This window comes from Chiloscyllium plagiosum, unplaced genomic scaffold (genome assembly GCF_037043375.1).
Source record: "Chiloscyllium plagiosum isolate Xiang-an unplaced genomic scaffold, Cpla_swu_hap1 HiC_scaffold_40, whole genome shotgun sequence".
Lineage (NCBI taxonomy): Eukaryota > Metazoa > Chordata > Chondrichthyes > Orectolobiformes > Hemiscylliidae > Chiloscyllium > Chiloscyllium plagiosum.
This window is the reverse complement of record NW_028270178.1, coordinates 28,548,082-28,565,488: the sequence shown is the minus strand read 5'-3', so window position 1 is coordinate 28,565,488 and position 17,407 is coordinate 28,548,082. Positions and strand designations below refer to the sequence as shown.

Genomic DNA, 17,407 nt, shown 5'->3' with positions numbered 1-17,407 from the left:
GTTGATAATGTGTGTTATATTTATTTTTGTTCACAGATCCAGACTCCACAATCACTGGTTTCTTAACAAAGTAATGAAATGACCAGCTGTTCCAGCTGATGAAATTTTATGGGGACAGACTTAAACAGGTGATTGAAGAAGGGGTGGATGGAGTCAGCTCATTGTTAACATGAGAGGATTTTCAGCGGAAAACGATGTTCGGTAAGTGGAGGGACACACGATAGATTCCAAATATATATAGATCATTACCTTCATAGAAAAACAGCAAAAGAAATGCTGGAAGAAGAAAAAGACTGAAGTGTTACGTTCCACTATCCTGACAGCCTCCCGCTGCTATAATATTGGCATTACTAATGAATCACAATCCTTTCATCCACAACAAACCCAGACATGAAATAAGAAAAAACACAGTAGTTCAGAGCTTTCAGAACCACAGATAAGAAATCACTTGTCTCCTAAGTCGATTACATATAAGGAAAAGTTAGCTTTCATGGTTTTAACAAAATTTTCAATATTTTACAACAGAAAACTTGACAGACCTTCCCATGTGGGTTCTTTTTACCAATTTTTTCCCCCAAATTAATCTTTTTGCTAATGTTTGACCTAACTTTTCTGATGCATGCTGGTGTATTTAAATTAATGGTTTGAAAAGTCTGTTTAAGTTGCTGTCAGACTTTCTGAATGCTTCAGGGATGAATCTTATAAGGCATTGGGATAAGTACATGACCACAAAAGGTTTGGAGGGAAATGGGCCAGGAGCAGACAGGTGGAATTAGTTTAGTTTCGGATAATGTTTGGCAAGGACTGATTGGAATATTGACTGTGACTCGATCAGTCAATAGTACTTTTGCAAAAATCACTGGCTATCTTAAAAAAGGCATTGCTCACAGGTAAAATAAAGCTGCTGGTGCAATTCAGTTCATACATTTGAACTGGCTGAACAGTTAAAATCATCCTATTTCCCAAAAGAATGTACATGTGCAGAAATAGGACCAGCAACAAACCTGTACTTTCATCATGAGTCAGATAACAAAGGGAGAATGATATTGAGTTTTACAAACTACAGCACAAGCATATACTGCTTGGGATAGACATTTTCTCAGCCATTTTAATATCTTGTACCACAGGAATCGGTGTTCCCTCCGAGTTTGTGCACTCCCTCATATTCCCCCTACTTTCACCTAATCAGTGGTGGGTGTGTTTGAATCAGTCTCGGTGTGATAGTGGGTAAATTGGAGATGGTCATGGAATTGAATGAGAAATGTAGATGGTAATATATGTTATTGCAGAAAGTGACAATTCTGTACCAAGAGCGTTCCTTCCCGCTTGTTAACCAAATCCTGGCAGTCATTCAGGGCTTACTACTCATGGTTAAACAAGATTTGGAGATGCCGGTGTTGGACTGGGGTGTACAAAGTTAAAAATCACACAACAACAGGTTATAGTCCAGCAGGTTTAATTGGAAGCACACCAGCTTTCGGAGCGACGCTCCTTCATCAGGTGATAGTGGAGGGCTCGATCGTAACACAGAATTTATAGCAAAAATTTACAGTGTGATGTAACTGAAATTATACATTGAAAAATTGATTGTCTGTTAAGCCTTTCATCTGTTAGAATACAGTGATAGTTTCACTTCTTTCATTAGTAAATCACAAAACCTTTTTTAAAGTTGCATTCTCAGGTTAGCTGTTAACAATGGTGATAGCTAGACAATATGTTGAAGGTGTTGGCCCCCTGTGTTCTCTGTCTATGCCATGATGTTTAGATTGATTCTAATCTAAAAAGTGAGATAAGAGTTTTACATAAATTCATGCAGTTTTTGAGCTCAGAGTACTGTATAAGACAATAGCTAGGCCACAGCTGGAATGCTGTGTGCAGTATTGATCGTCACACAATAGGGAGGATGGGATTGCACTGGAGAGTACAGAAGGAGATTCACCAGGATGTTGCCGAGGCTAAAGTCTTGCAACTTTGAAGCGAGACTCGATAGTTTGGGGTTGTTTTTCTTTGAGCAGAAAAGGCAGCGAGAGAACCAGATTGTGGTCTACAAAATCATGAGGGGTATAGATGGGGTTGAAAGGAAGAAACTTTTCCCTTGTGGGTGGGTGGTATCAGTAATGAGAAGAGATTTAAAACAAGGGGCAGGAGATTTGAAGGGTGGTGTGTATCTGTGCTGGGAACAAAACTTTATGATTCCATCTCCCACTTTCTAATTTCAAAGCCAATCACTTTCTCCTGTTTCTTTCTCTACCTCACTCTGAACTCCATTAACCCACAACAAAAACAACTGAACAACTGCAGCTGTTGGAAGTCAGAAATTGTTAGCCAATCCCCGCCCCGCTCCTTCAACTAATGACCAATCAAATAATCGGAACTCGGGGCCTTCCACGGAAAACGCCCGCCTCTACCTCCTATTGGTGAGAGCGTAGTAATTGGCGGAACAACGGGCCAAACAGAAAAGGCCCTGACGGAAGTCCCACCTACGGATTGCAGGCTAGTGCGCAGACCCGGAAGCGGGTGTCAGCTGTAGTGGGTGGGGGATTTCCGGGTGGATTGTGGAGACGGAGAGAAATGAGAATAATGTCCTGTCGGAGAGTGTTTCCGGGATGATTATAGTGAGGATACGTGGTCATACTGTAATGGTATTCTGAACACAGACTGGTCCGGGAAGGCCAACTGCAGTTTGGAAGGAAAAATACCGACCGTCCCTTTTCAGGAGGGTGAAGGTCTCAATGGGATCATGATGAGAAGGAGCTGGGGTCGGACTGGGGTGCACAAAGCTAAAAATCACGCGACACCAGTTTATAGTCCAACGGGATTTTGGAGCTCTGCCCCTTCAGGTAGCCTGCGAGCTCCAAAAGCTGGTACTTTCAGATTAATCTGTTGCACTGTGACCTGATGTTGTGTGATTTGTAACCAATGAGATCAGACAGTGTGTGACCCGGGGGAGGATGGAGATCCCAGTGAGGTCAGTCAGTGTGTGACCCCGGGGACGATGGGGATCCCAGTGAGATCAGACTGTGTGGGGTCCCGGGAAGGATGGTTCTCAAGTTTCACTTCCTGGATCTGTTTTGAGTTCAACCTACTTCGTGTGGTTGTAGTGCCACACAGCATAATGGAGGGTGTCTCCAAAGTGAAGACAAGTCAGTTCCTAGTTTTAAGTGAAGAGGACTGTGCAGGGTTGACTGGGCAGCTGATTGTCATTTCCAGTGCCCAAGGCAATGCCTGGTGATTCATCCAATTTGTTTTTTAATGAATCTATCATCATTGTTTTGTGTAATTGAGTGTGGTGTGTTCAGCTACCTCGGACCTAGTTAACAATTCTCCACGTTGCAGTGTTTTTGGAATTGCCTGCAGAATATTCTGTGTCAGGAAGAAATCTGGCTTTAGCTTGCACTGTTTGCCAATGAATGCTGCCAGTGTTGAGTCAGGGTTGATGGGAGCCATCTGGAATTGGGTTGTGGAGATCAGTGAGTCTGACAGGATTTCACAAGGAAACTGTCACTGTCACAGATAAGGAAGTGGCATCATAACTAGACTATTAATCCCGAGACCCCAGATAATGTCAGGGTATCTGGGTTTGATCCAGCAATTGCAGTTTGTGGTATTTGAATTCAAAAAAATCTGAAATTGAGCCTTAATGGTGACCATGAAACATTATCGTTTGTCAGAAAGACCCATCTGGTTCACTGATCTCCTTTAGGTAAGGGAATTACCCTCCTATCCAGACAGGCTTATATGTGACTACAGACCTACAGCAATGTTGTTGACTCTTAACTGCCATCTAGGTAATTAGGGATGGGTAGTAAAGGCTGGTCTAGCCCACATCCTATGAATGAACAAAACAAAATCTGATCGAGAGTTCGTCATAAGTTTGCTGATATATGAAAGGCGGGAATGCTTTCCTGTTGAACATGGCAATGTTCTCCTCACTGCAATAATCTCTGTCTACCCCTTCAATTGATATATATTTATTACAGAATCCGGGAACAATTGTCACCAGCATTGCTGAAGGATCAAACAAGGAAGAAGGTCCAAAATCTCCCAAAGTGTTCGAATGGACCCAGGTAGGTTCACAAGCTGCTGTAACCTGCACAAAAAAGGTCTCCTGAGCCTGCACAAGAACCTGCAGCTCAGGCAGGAAGAGGGAACAAGATGAGCTGTGTAGAAAGGCGGAAGTGAAGTGACCACCTTTTGTCCTCACCCTGGAAAAGGAGAACATAGGCACGGAATTCAGGAAAAGGGATTCTGGGGAACTTGCACAGTTTGACATTGAAAATGAGAGGGATTGGAGGCTGTGTCTGCCTTAAAAACACACATCTGTAGCTGTGGGAGGTGAGGCAGGAAATTGCAGGGCCTCTGACACAAATTTGTATTTCCTCTCTGGCTACAGGGGCAGTTCCAGAGGACTGGAGGATAACTAATGTGGTCCACTTTTCAAGAAGGGTGATAAAGGTGAACCAGGAAATTACAGACCGCTGAGTTTCATATCACTGAAGAAGAGAATTAATATCCACTTGGAAAGGCATTAACTTAGGATAGTCAGCCTGGCTTTAGCAGAGGGAGGTCAGGCCTAACAAATTTATTAGAATTTTGGGAAAATATGATCAAGTGTGTGGATGAGGGAACTTCAGTTATGTAATTTATGTGGATTTCCCCAAAGTTGTTGACAGGGTCCTACAGGGAGACTGATTGAGAAGGTTAAAACACATGGGATTCAGGAAGCGTGGCGAGATGGATCAGAAACTCGCTTAGTAATAGGACACAAAGGGCAATCATGGCAGTGGATGGTGTCCAGTAGTGTACCACAAGGAACAGTACTGGGAACCTTGTTGTTTGTTATATACATAAATGGTTTAGATGAAAATGTGGAGAAATGTTAAACAAGTTTGTGGATTAGACCAAGATTGATGGGATGATTAATAGTGAACAAGATGGTCGCAGGAAGATGTAGATGGGTTGGTCAGATGGGCAGAGCTGTGGCAGATGGCATCTATCTCTGAGAAGTTAGGTCCTAGGGATTGTTGCTGAACAAAGCGACCTTGGAGTGCAGGTTCATAGCTCCTTGAAAGTAGAGTCACAGGTAGATAGGATAGTGAAGAAGGCCTATGGTATGCTTTCCTTTATTGGTCAGAGTATTGAGTACAGGAGTTGGGAGGTCATGTTGCGGCTGTACAGGGCATTGGTTAGGCCATTATTGGAATGTTGCGTGCAATTCTGGTCTCCTTCCTATCAGAAAGATGTTGTGAAACTTGAAACGGTTCAGAAAAGATTTACAAGGATGTTGCCAGGATTAGAGGATTTGAGCAGGAGGGAGAGGTTGAATACGCTGGTGCCGTTTTCCCTGGAGCGTCAGAGGCTGAGGGGTGACCTTATAGAGGTTTACGAAATCATGAGGGGCATGGATAGGATGAATAGACAAAGTCTTTTCCCTGGGGTGGGGGAGTCCAGAACTAGAGGGCATAGTTTTAGGGTGAGAGGGGAAAGATATAAAAGAGACCTAAGGGGCAATTTTTTCACACACAGGGCGGTACGTGTATGGAATGAACTGTCAGAGGAAATGGTGGAGGCTGGTACAATTGCAACATTTAAAGGGCATTTGGATGGATGAATGAATAGGAAGGGTTTGGAGGAATATGGGCTGTGTGCTGGCATGTTAGGATATCTGGTCGGCATGGACCATAGGGTCTGTTTCCATGCTGTACATCTCTATGACTCTAAGTGCGAGGTGATGCACTTTGGGAGAAACAACAAGATGAAAGAGTGTTTAATGAATGGCAGGACACTGGGTAGCTGAGAGGAGCAGAGGGATTGTGGGTAATTATTCACAGATCCCTGAAACCAGCAGAGCGCGTGATTAGGACAGTTAAGAAGGCAGATGAGACACTTGCTTTTATCAATTCTGGCAGAGAGTATAAGAGCAAGGGGGGTAATGGTAGTGTTGTACAGGATGTTGGTTAGGGCCCAGCTGGAGTACAGGAAGGATGTAATCGCGCTAGATGGGATACAGAGGAGATTCACTGGGATGGAGCATTTAAGCTGGAGGACATTCTTTACAGACTTGGATTATTTTCTTTAGAGCAGCGAAGACTGAGGCGGGGGGGGGGGGGGGGGAATGATTGAGGTGTATAAGATTATGAGGAGTACAGACAGGGTAAATATAGAGCAGCTGCTCCCCTGGTTGAAGATTCAATCAGAAAGGGGTCATAATTTTGGGTCAGGGGCAGGAGATTCAGAGGGAATTTGAGAAAAAAAACCTTTTCACTCGGAGAGTGGTGGAAATCTGAAATGTACTGCCTGGACAGGTAATGGATGCTGGAATCGATATAATCTTTAAAAAATATTTGGACAAGCACTTGAAATACCATAACGTTCAAGAATATGGGACAAATGGAGGAAATTGGGATTAGTGCACTTTTAGTGGTAATTATGTCAGTACAGACACAATGAGTCTATGGCCTTATCTGCGCTGTATGACTCTGACTCTGTATTGAAAGCTGTTACAGTCAGAGCTCCTGAGTACTGGAAGTGTCCAGTTGGTACCTGGTATTGGGACTGGAAGGTGGATGGAGATAGTGATTCAGAGCAGGGTCTTTTTGAACAACAGTGAGACATCAAGGAGGCCACTCCGTGTGGGGCAGCAGTGAAAGGCATTTGGGACAAAGGAAAAGGGGAAAAAAAGTAGTTGGAGATTCTGTAGTCAGGAGATAAAGAGTGTAAGAAAGACATCAGCTATGACCAGGTCATGAAGGGTACATCACCTCCCTAGTACCAAAGTGAACAACATTGTGTTCCACAAGGAACATTCTACTTAAGCACATGGAGTGGACTAGGCTTGAGGGTTGATGATTTCTGGATTATTTTGCACTGATCTGTTTGAGGAGAGGAATATGAGGCAGATCAATGTAGTTTAAGGCCTTGAGCAGCAGGGAAGTGTTCATGGACTCGGGTACTTGAAGTGAGTTCAGAGGGAATGGAAAGGACCGCTGTGAATTTTAAAAAAAACTTTCATTGCGTGTGGGAATCATTGGCATTAGTTGCCCATCTGTAGAATCATAGAATCCTGACAGTGTGGAAGCAGGCCATTTGGCCCAACAAGTCCACACCAACCCTCTGAAGACTAACTCTCCCAGACCCATTCCCCCACCTTGTTGTTCAAACCTAAAGCTGTTGTGGTAGTTTTCGCCGAGCTGGGAAAATGTGTTGCAGATGTTTCGTCCCCTGTCTGGGTGACATCCTCAGTTCTTGGGAGCCTCCTGTGAAGCGCTTCTCTGATGTTTCCTCCGGCATTTATAGTGATTTGTATCTGCTGCTTCCGGTTGTCAGTTCCAGCTGTCCGCTGCAGTGGCCGGTATATTGGGTCCAGCTCGATGTGCTTGTTGATTGAATCAGTGGATGAGTGCCATGCTTCTAGGAATTCCCTGGCTGCTCTCTGTTTGGCTTGTCCTATAATAGTAGTGTTGTCCCAGTCAAACTCATGTTGCACTATAAATGCCGGAGGAAACATCACAGAAGCGCTTCACAGGAGGCTCCGAAGCGCTGATGATGTCACCTAGACAGGGGTCTGCAACACAAATTCCCAGCTCGGCGAACAGAACCACAACAACGAGCACCCGAGCTACAAATCTTCTCCCAAACTTTGAAAACCTTAAACCTGACTAATGTACCTAACCTACACATCCCTGAACACTATGGGCAATTTAACATGGCCAATTCACCTGACCTGCACATCTTTGAATTGTGCAAGGAAACAAGAGCACACAGAAGAAACCAACGGAGACACTGGGAGAATGTGCAAACTCCAAATGTGCAGACAGTTACCCAAGGGTGGAATTGAACCTGGGTCCTGGTACTGTGAGCCAACAGTGCTAACCGCTGAGTCATCGTGCCGCACTCTAATTGTCCTTGAACTGAGTGACTTGCTTAGCCAATTCAGCGGGAATTTTGAATTTGAAATATTACTGTTGTGTAGTCACATGCAGATCAGACCAGTTAAGGAAGTCTTAGCTGTCCTTAAACAATATTAGTGAATGAGGTGGGATTTTACATCAGTGAGTGTTCGTTTCTGGTCTAGGTTTCAATTCTGGCTCTGACTAATGAATTGAAATTAAATTCCCCCAGCTGCTGTGTCCCAGCATATTAGCTTGGGCCCAGTGACATTATATTGGTCCATTGACTGGACCAAGCCACCATCGACAATGACTTTGAATCATTGGGCAGAGGGTCAGCCAATCTGACTGGCAGTTCACTCCTGACGATGAAACTGTTTGGTTGGAAGTTTCATGATTTTGACCCTGTGATGAAGGAAGGCCAATATGTATCTAAGTCTGGAAGGTGTGTGACTTGGCGGGGAAACTCGTGGCGATGACATTCCCATGTACCTTCTGCACTTGGTCTTCTGGGTGGTGTGAAGTCTTAGCTGTAAGGAAGTGTTTCAATCTCTGGAAACAGATTCTGATTACTATTTCAGTTGAGTCGAAAAAAAAGAATTTCAATGTTAATACACAGTGAGAGTTCAAGACCACAAAGTTGTCTTCAGGGGTTATGTTTAAATACAGACCATGTATACAGTTACAGAATGAGAAGGTCTGATGGACAAAAGACCAGTTGATTCCCTTTATTTCCTTCCCCTTCTATCCATAGAGAGTGATTTTAAGTTCAAACAAGCTGTGGGGAATTTCCTTGATGTATCAAAGTATAATGGTGGGGAGGGGGCTCATTGATAAGCTGTTCTTGTTAGTGAAGGAGTTTCTGGCTATCAGGCCAAATCCATTGAGCATGTGCTTGGAGATGGAGAGTTGTTTTCAGCGTCTCTGTAGGCGCAATACATCTTTGGTTCGACGCTTTCACTGTTAATATGATGACAGGAGAGATTTACCACAAGGGTAGCCTGTCTAGTTATGTCTCTCTGCAATCCACTTTTCAAACTTGCGACCAAGTTGTGAATAATGTGATCTAGGCAGACATTTTAAAGGTCGAGTAAAGTCAGTCCTTCTGAACGAAGGAAAGTAGAGAATTATTTTTAAATTGTCTGTCTAAGGAAGGAAGGAGATAATGTTTCTTGATGGGTTTTGAAAGCTGTTCAGGAATGACTGAATTGGTCCAAGAGGATGCTTTGTAAGGAACTCCAGAATTTATATTTTAAGGTGAAATTATTGAAATTTAGCAGAATGTGAGGTGATCAGAGGGGGCATTACCAGGTAAAATGAAGATAAATATGGTCCATCTTGAAGAATAGGAACAAGCAGATTGTCCAGCTTTGAAGACTGTACTTCGTAATGTGGTTTACCCAAATATTTAATTACTCAGTATAAGGAATTAAAGCCACTGATGAGAAAGTTGATAATGTATTATATTTATTTGTGTTCACAGATCCAACCTCCACAGTGACTGGGTTCTTAACCAAGTATAGGAATGACCAGCTGTTCCAGCTGATGACATTTTATGGGGACAGACTTGAACAGGCGATTGAAGAAGGGGTGGATGGAGTCAGCTCATTGTTAACATGTGAGAGGATTTTCAGTGGAAAAGAACATTTGGTAAGTGCGAGGGACACAAAATGGGTTGTAAATATATGTAAATCATAGCATTTATTGAATGTCAGCAAAAGAAATGTTGGAAGAAGAAAAAGACTGAAGCATGCTGTTCCAGTATCCTGACAGCATCACACCACAATAATATTGGCGTTATTAATGAATCACAGCCCGTTCGTCCACAACAAGCCCAGACATGAAATAAGGAAAACACCAGTAGTTCAGAGCTTTCAGAAAGTGATATGGAAACAGACCCGTCGGTACAATTCTTCCATGCTGACCTGATATCCTAAATTAATCCATTTCCATTGGCCAGCATTTAGTCCATATCCCTCTAATCCCTTCCTCTTCATATCCATTGCCTATTAAATGTTGCAATTGTCCCAGCCTCCATCATTTCCTCTGGCAGCTCATGGCATACACCATCCTCTGCGTGAAAAATAATGCCCGTTAGGTCTCTTCTACACTTTCCCATTTCACCTGAAACCTATAACCTCTAGTTTTGCATTCCCCCACTGCAGGAAAAAGACCATGGCTTTTCACCCTGTCCACTCCCCTCATGATTTTATAAACTTCTATAAGGTCACGCCTGAGCTTCCGACGTTCAGGGAAAATAGCCCCAGCCTATTCGACCTCTCACTATAGTTCAAATACTCCAACCCTGGCAAAATCCTTGTAAATCTTTTCTGAAACCTTTCAAGTTTAACATTTTGCTTATAGTGGGGAGACCAGAATTAAACACAGTATTCCAGAAGTGGTCAAACCAAATTTCTTTACAGACGCAACTAGATATTATGGTTTCTTTACATAATGGATTGACCCATAAATGTAAATATACAAACAGCTTCTTCACTACCCTGTCTAGCTGCGACTCCACTTTCATGGAAATAATGACCTGCACTCCAACGTCTCTTTGTTCGGCAAAAATCCCCAGGAGCTTACTATTAAATGTATATGTCCTGTCCTGTTATGCCTTTCAAAAATTCAACACTTCACATTCATCTAAATTAAATTCCGCCTGCCAGTACTCAGCCCGTTGGCCCATCTGATCAAGGCCCCGTTGAAATTCCTCGCTGTCCACTAGACCTCCAAATTTGGTATCATTTGCAATCCACTTAATTATACATTCTATGTTCACATCCAAACCATTTACATCGATGACAAAAATCAGTGGACCGAGCACTTAACCTTGCATCACATCACTGGTCACAGGACTGGAATGTGAGAGGGAGGTAGAACGTGAGGTGGTAAAAGTGAGACCAAACTAAGGGCAAGGGATGCATTGCGGGGGAGTGGGGTAGAGCAGTGCAGAAGGGAGATTGACAGGTCAAAAATGATGAATGTTGCCCCGTATGTCACTTTTATATCTTTCCCCTCTCACCCTAAAACTATGCCTTAAGTTTTGGACTCTGCGACCCGAGGGAAAAGACTTTGCCTATTTACTCTATCCATGCCCCTCATAATTTTGTAAACCTCTATAAGGTCACCCCTCAGCCTCGGACACTCCAGGGAAAACAGGCATAGCCTGTTAAGCCTATCCCTATAGCTCAAATCCTGGCAAAATGCTTGTAAGTTGTTTCTGATAACTTTCTGATATCTTTCCGAAAGGAGACCAGAATTGCATGCAATATTCCAACAGTGGCCTTACCAATATCCTGTACAGCCACAACATGAACTCCCAACTCCTGTACTCAATACTCCGACCAATAAACGAAAGCATACCAAACGCCTTCTTCACTATCCTATCTACCTGCGAATCAACGTTCAAGGAGCTATGAACCAGCACTCCAAGGTCCCTGTGTTCAACAACACTCCATAGCATCTTACCATTAAGTGTATAAGTCCTGCTAAGATTTGCTTTCCAAAATTGCAGCACCTCGCATTTATCTGAATTGAACTCCATCTGCCACTTCTCGGTCCATTGGTCCATCTGATCAAGATCCTGTTGTGGTCTGAGGTAACCCTCTTCGCTGTCTACTACATCTCCAATTTTGGTGTCATCTGCAAACATACTAACTGTACCTCTTATGCTTGCATCCAAATTATTTATTTAAATGACAAAAAGTCGAGGACCTACCACTGATCCATGTGACACTCCATTGGTCACAGGCCGCCAGTCTGAAAAATAACCGTCCTTTACCACCCTCTGTCTTCTACCTTTGAGCCAGTTCTGTTTCCAAATGGCTAGTTCTCCCTGTATCACTTTGAGACCTAACCTTGCTATTCAGTCTCCCACAGGTAACCTTGTCGAACGCCTTACTGAAGACCATATAGATCACAACCTCCGCTCCCCCTCTTTGTTACTGTCTTATTTCCCAAGAGTAGGTCAAGGTTTGCACCTTCTCTAGTAGTGTACATTCACATACTGAATCAGAAATTGTCTTGTACACACTTAACAAATTCCTCTCCATCTAAACCCGTAATACTATGGCAGTCCCAGTCTATATTTGTAAAGTTACATTCCCCTATTGCATTTGATAAGCTTCTCCATGGTAGGCTGATTCATAAAGTCAGGAAAGATGGGAATCAGGGAGATTTGGCTATCTGGGTTCAGAATTGGCTGGCTGACAGAAGGCAGAGAGTGAATATAGATGTAGTGTATTCTGCTTGGCGGTCACTGATGTGTGGGATCCCGCAGGGCTCTGTTCTTGGACCTCTGCTCTTTGTAGATTTTATAAACGAGTTGGTTGAGGAGGAGTAAATTTGCATGTCACAAAAAAGTTTAAAGTTCCATTGATAGCATCGATGGCTATTGCAGGCGGCAGCGCGATATAGATGGGATGCAGAGCTGGGCTGAGAAATGGCAGATGGAAATCAGCCTAGATAAAGGCGAAGTAATGTACTTTGGAAGGTCGAACTCGAATGTTGAATATATGATTAAATACGGGATTCTTGGCAGTGTGGAGGAACAGAGGGATTTTGGTGTTCAAGTACGTATATCCCTCAAAGTTGCCACGCAGGTGGATAGGGTTATTAAGAAAGCATATGGTTGACTAAGCTTGGACCTTTCTCTTTGCAGAGAAGAAGGAAGAGAAGTGACCTGATCGAGGTTTACAAGATAAAGCGAGATAGAGTCACTAGCCAGAGATTTTTCCCCAGTGCAGGATTAACTGGCACGAGGGGGTCATAGTTTTAAAAGATTAGGCGAGAGGTACAGAGGGAAAGTCAGAGGAAGGTTCTTTATGGAGAGAGTTGTGAATGCATGGAATGCATTGTCAGCGGTGGTGGTGGAAGCCGAGCCTTTAGAGACATTTATGCGACTGCTGGACGTGCACATGGATAGCAGTGAATTGAGGGTTTCAGTTATTTTATTTTACACTTGGATTAATCCTCGTCACCATATCGTGGGCCAAACTGCCTGTTATATGCTGTGCTTTTCTATGTTCGATGTTCTATGAGTTGGTATACTTGAGAAGATGCAATTATTCGACAAAGAATGTGAGCAGAACAGAGAAACTGGTTTCGGGCTTATGCCCGAAACGTCGATTCTCCTGTTCCCTGGATGCTGCCTGACCTGCTGCGCTGTTCCAGCAACACATTTCAGCTTCGTTAGTAAAGGCACAAAACACGTCGAAGTGTTCTTTGTAATGACTAACTGAGGATCTGTTCAATCACTGAGCCCCTCATAGCTTGTTTTGAAAAGTGAACAATTCCTTGTCTAATTTACGAAATGTCGAAATTTTGCTTGTACATTGCGTCAACAAAAAAATGCAAATTTCAAATTGGGAAATGTGACTTGTTGATAGCATTCTCTGCCTTCTCTCACAAATAGTTCTTCAATGTATCTGTTAATATTTCATGAATAAAGTGCATCGTGCTAAACAATACTGACGGTTCAATACTAGAATTCCTGAATACAACTGTTCCGATCAATTTATGATAAAATATACAACAGAGAAAATAGAAAAGTACAGCAGAGAACAGGCTTTTTGGCCCACGATGTTGTGCCGAGGTTTAATCCTAATGTCAAGTATAATAAATTAACCTACGCACCCCTCAACTCACTGCTATCCATGTGCATGTCCAGCAATCGGTTAAATGTCTGCAATGACTCTGCTTCCACCACCGTAGCTGGCAAGGCATTCCATGCATTCACAACTCTCTGCGTAAAGGACCTACCTCTGACGATTCCTTTATACCTTCCTCCTAACATCTTCAAAATACGACTCCTCGTACCAGTCAATCCTGCCCTGGGGAAAAGTCTCTGGCTGTTGACTCTATCTATTCCACTCATCATCTTGTATGCCTCGATCAGGTCTCCTCTCTTCCTACGTCTCTCCCGAGATAACAGTCCGAGCTTATTCAACCTTTCTTCATAAGGCAAGCCCTCCAGTCCAGGGAGCACCCTGGTAAATCTTCTTTGCACCCTCTCTGAAACCTCTGTATCGTTGCTATAGTAGGGCGACTACAACTGGACACAATTTTCCAAGTGTGGTCTTACGAGGGACTTGTAGAGCTGCAGCAAAACCTCACGTCTCTTAACCTCCATCCCCCGTTAATGAAATACAAAACATTATATGTTTTCTTAACAACCCTATCCACTTGGAAGGCAACTTTGAGGGATATATGTACCTGCACACCCTCTGTTCCTCCACACTGCCAAGGATCCTGTCGTTAATCCTATATTCCGCATTCGTGTTTGATCTTCCAAAATGCATCACTTCGTATTTATCCAGGTTGAATTCCATCTACCATTTCTCAGCCCAGCTCTGCATCCTGTTTATGTCGCGCTGCAGTCTGCAGTAGCTCTCGATACTATTGATGACCCGTCCAATATTTGTCTCATCTGCAGATTTACTAACCCACCCGTCAACAGCCTCATCCAAGTTATTTGTAAAAACTGCAAAGAACAGAGGCCCAGAACAGAGCCCTGCAGGACCCCACTCAATGCTGACCACAGTTCACACAGGTCTTTTTGAATGCTCTGCCATCTCCGCTGTTTGTCAGTCTATCTTCTGATCCCAACTCACAAACGCCTTTCTTCCACTGATCGTACTTTCAGGGATTTTTTTGTCCGTTTTTTTTAATAGACTATTCACTAAAGTGCCATAGTAGTTTTCTTTTAATAAATAGATGGTGCTTTCTGTGAGAACTGAAAGTTGTTACCTCTTCAGATGGCAGTTGGCTATCTCCAATTTTCAATCATATTTAATATCCTCGAAGACCTATTAATTTATTTGTAATTGGAATGGTTCAACATGGTCAAAACCATCAGATAAAACTTTTATTTGGTTTTGGTGTCTCGGGCCTGGTTTAAATTAATTGGATAATATTCAACCTGGTTGCCTTAACATCAAAATAAGCCTAAGGTTTCCATTCACACAGCCAAATGATTCACGTTTCATTTTCAGAACTGTCTGCAATCTTCAGCTGCTTACAGTCACATTTTTCTGTGTAAATCTTTAAGCTTAGAAAAGCACTTTACCTCTTAAAGGGACTACGCAATGTTTGTTCCAATCATTTTTTACAAAGAAATTCTCGCTTCCGCTTATCCATTTCATGAGTACTCTACACAACATCATAATAGATAGAAAATGCAATATTAGCGTTCATTTAAAATTGCTCTAATACAGGAGTAGAAACACACTGCTGCGGCTGTATAAAGCTCTGTTCACAATGTGTTTGGAATGTTGTGAGCAGTTTTGTGCCCCATGTCGAAGGATGTCTGTGCTGACGTTGGAGATGGTGTGGATAAAGTTTATAAGAATACCACATTCACCTGCTCCCCATATTAAACTCTGCCACTGTTCCCATATCTCGTTCAGCATTTTGAGGTTTGATGTGTCGATGTGAGTATGCATATTGCCATCATGTGTTTACCAGAAATACACAGTACCCCAGCTGTATCGTTACCAAAGTCCTGGAAAGCTCCAACATGCCCTGCTGCACTACGAGTCATATAGGTACGAATCCTGTTTGTCTTCTGAACTACTCTGCTAACATGTAATGCTACTTTCATGAATCTGTGGACAAGTATCCCAATAACCCACTGTTCCTCCGAGATTCGAAATGCTCTGTTTTTCACTGAATATTCCCTTGTCGTATTTAAATAGTTTGACACAACTCTATGACTCCAAGACTTATCTCCATCAGTCTGTCAAGTTATCATTTTCACGTGTCTCTCCTTACCCCCATCTTTCCGTATTTTATTTCATGTCACCGTGTCTGCTTGCGTCCTTCTTTACTGTCACATTATCACGCTGTAAACATTTCTCACAGACACATACCACATCTTGCTGTCCCGAAGTCTCTCTATCTCCAACACACCTCCCCAACCTTCCACAGACTCGACCACTCTCTCTCAATCCGTCGTTTTTGTAGGTTGTCTAGTTCCCCCACATACTTCCCGCCCATTTTACCCACATTTCCCTTCTACATCACACCCACAGACCCTTCCACAAACTCTCTACCACATTCTCATTCTTCTCTTAATTCTCTCGCATTTTCACAGACCCGATTGTTCTCACACTTACGAAGGACTGCATGTGATGCCCATTGCGTTCAGACAGATCAATAATTGACCATAAGTTCATATGTCCTGTTTCCTGATAATATTGAAATGTGGTCCCGAGAGGGTACAAAATGATCAATGAATGTGCGGCAAATTCTTTGTGTTTCCAATGTTTTACCTTCTCATCAAATAAATGTTCCTTGTGTGAAATTTATATTTGAAGCTTTTTTTTATTATTAAATCCTTTCGTCTGAACTACTGAGCAAAGTTAAATATTGACACAAAAACAGAAGGTGTTGGAAAAGCTCAGCAGGTCTGGCAGCACCAGTGAAGAGAAATTAGGGTCAACGTTTCGGGTCCGGTGACCCTTCCTCGGAACTGATGGTAGCTCAGAAAATGTTGGTTTATGTGAAGAAGACGTGATGGGGGTGGTGGTAAGGAGTAAATGATAGGTGGGGATAGAGCCCAAAAAGAGAGAAGAACAGTCGGACAAACAAAGGAGTGGATACTGATCTGGCTGAGAGAGTGAACCGCTGTTAATGGAGACTGTTAATGGCTAACAGTAGGTCGTGTGTAATGGCAGACTATGTGATAGTAAGGTCTAATATGTGGGATAGGGCTTAGGACATGGGGCAGTTGTAATCTCCGGATTGCTGCTGGTGACACGGGCTAGTGAGCCGAGGAACAAAGAGCGAGTACAGCTGAACATGTGGCTGCAGGGCTGGTGATGGAGGGAGAGCGTCAGGTATGTGGGTCATTGGGATACCTTGTGGGGAAGGTGTGACCAGTGCAAGGAAGAGGGTTACGCCTGAACTGGAGGGAATACCGATTTTCGGGATTGGAGGTTTGCTAGAGCTCTTTGAGAGGGTTTAACTAGTTTGGCAGGATGATGGGAACCAGAGCTACGGATCAGAGGATGGGGTAGTTGGTGAACATGCAGATGCAACGTGCAGAGAGCCTGGGAGGAGGGATAGGTAGTTGATTTAGGCAAGGTTTCAGTCAGTGTGGGTTAAAGTGTGTCCATTTTAATACAAGAAGTGCCAGGAATAAGAGAGGTGAACTTACAGTATGGATCAGTACTTGGAGATACTATGTTGTGGACATTATGGAGACTTGGATATCACAGAGGCAGGAATGGTTGTTGTATATTCTGGGGTTCAGATGTTTCAAAAGGAATAGCGAGAGAAGTAAAAGTGGTGGGGGATTGCCATTGCTAACTAGGGATTGTATCACAGCTACAGAAAAGGAGGTCGTCGAGGAGGTTTTGTCTACAGTGTCATTATGAGTGGAAATCAGAAACAGGAAAGGTGCAGTCACTTTTTTCGGGAGTCTTCTACACTCCCCAATAGCAACAGAGACAGGGAGGATCAGATGTGGAGGTAGATTTCGGAAAGTTGTGGAAGTAAAACGTTGTTGTCATGGG

The 17,407-nt window shown here is 43.1% G+C and overlaps 1 protein-coding gene across 8 annotated transcripts in view; it reads left to right on the top strand.

Moving 5' to 3' along the window:
• Positions 1 to 17,407, top strand: part of LOC122544062 (uncharacterized) — a 54,409-nt gene that overhangs the window by 6,023 nt on the left and 30,979 nt on the right. For 2 of the 8 annotated variants that reach the window (XR_015753885.1, XR_015753886.1), the window contains exons 2-5: positions 37 to 201; positions 3,981 to 4,067; positions 9,373 to 9,539; positions 14,326 to 16,192. Coding sequence is in view for 2 of the 8 variants with exons in the window: in XM_087981525.1 (XP_087837651.1) it covers positions 4,058 to 4,067; positions 9,373 to 9,539; positions 15,357 to 15,436; positions 15,985 to 16,054 (327 nt within the window). In the remaining 6 variants the exon portion in view is untranslated. The other 6 variants (XR_015753888.1, XR_015753889.1, XR_015753887.1 and 3 more) reach the window with 5 other exon arrangements.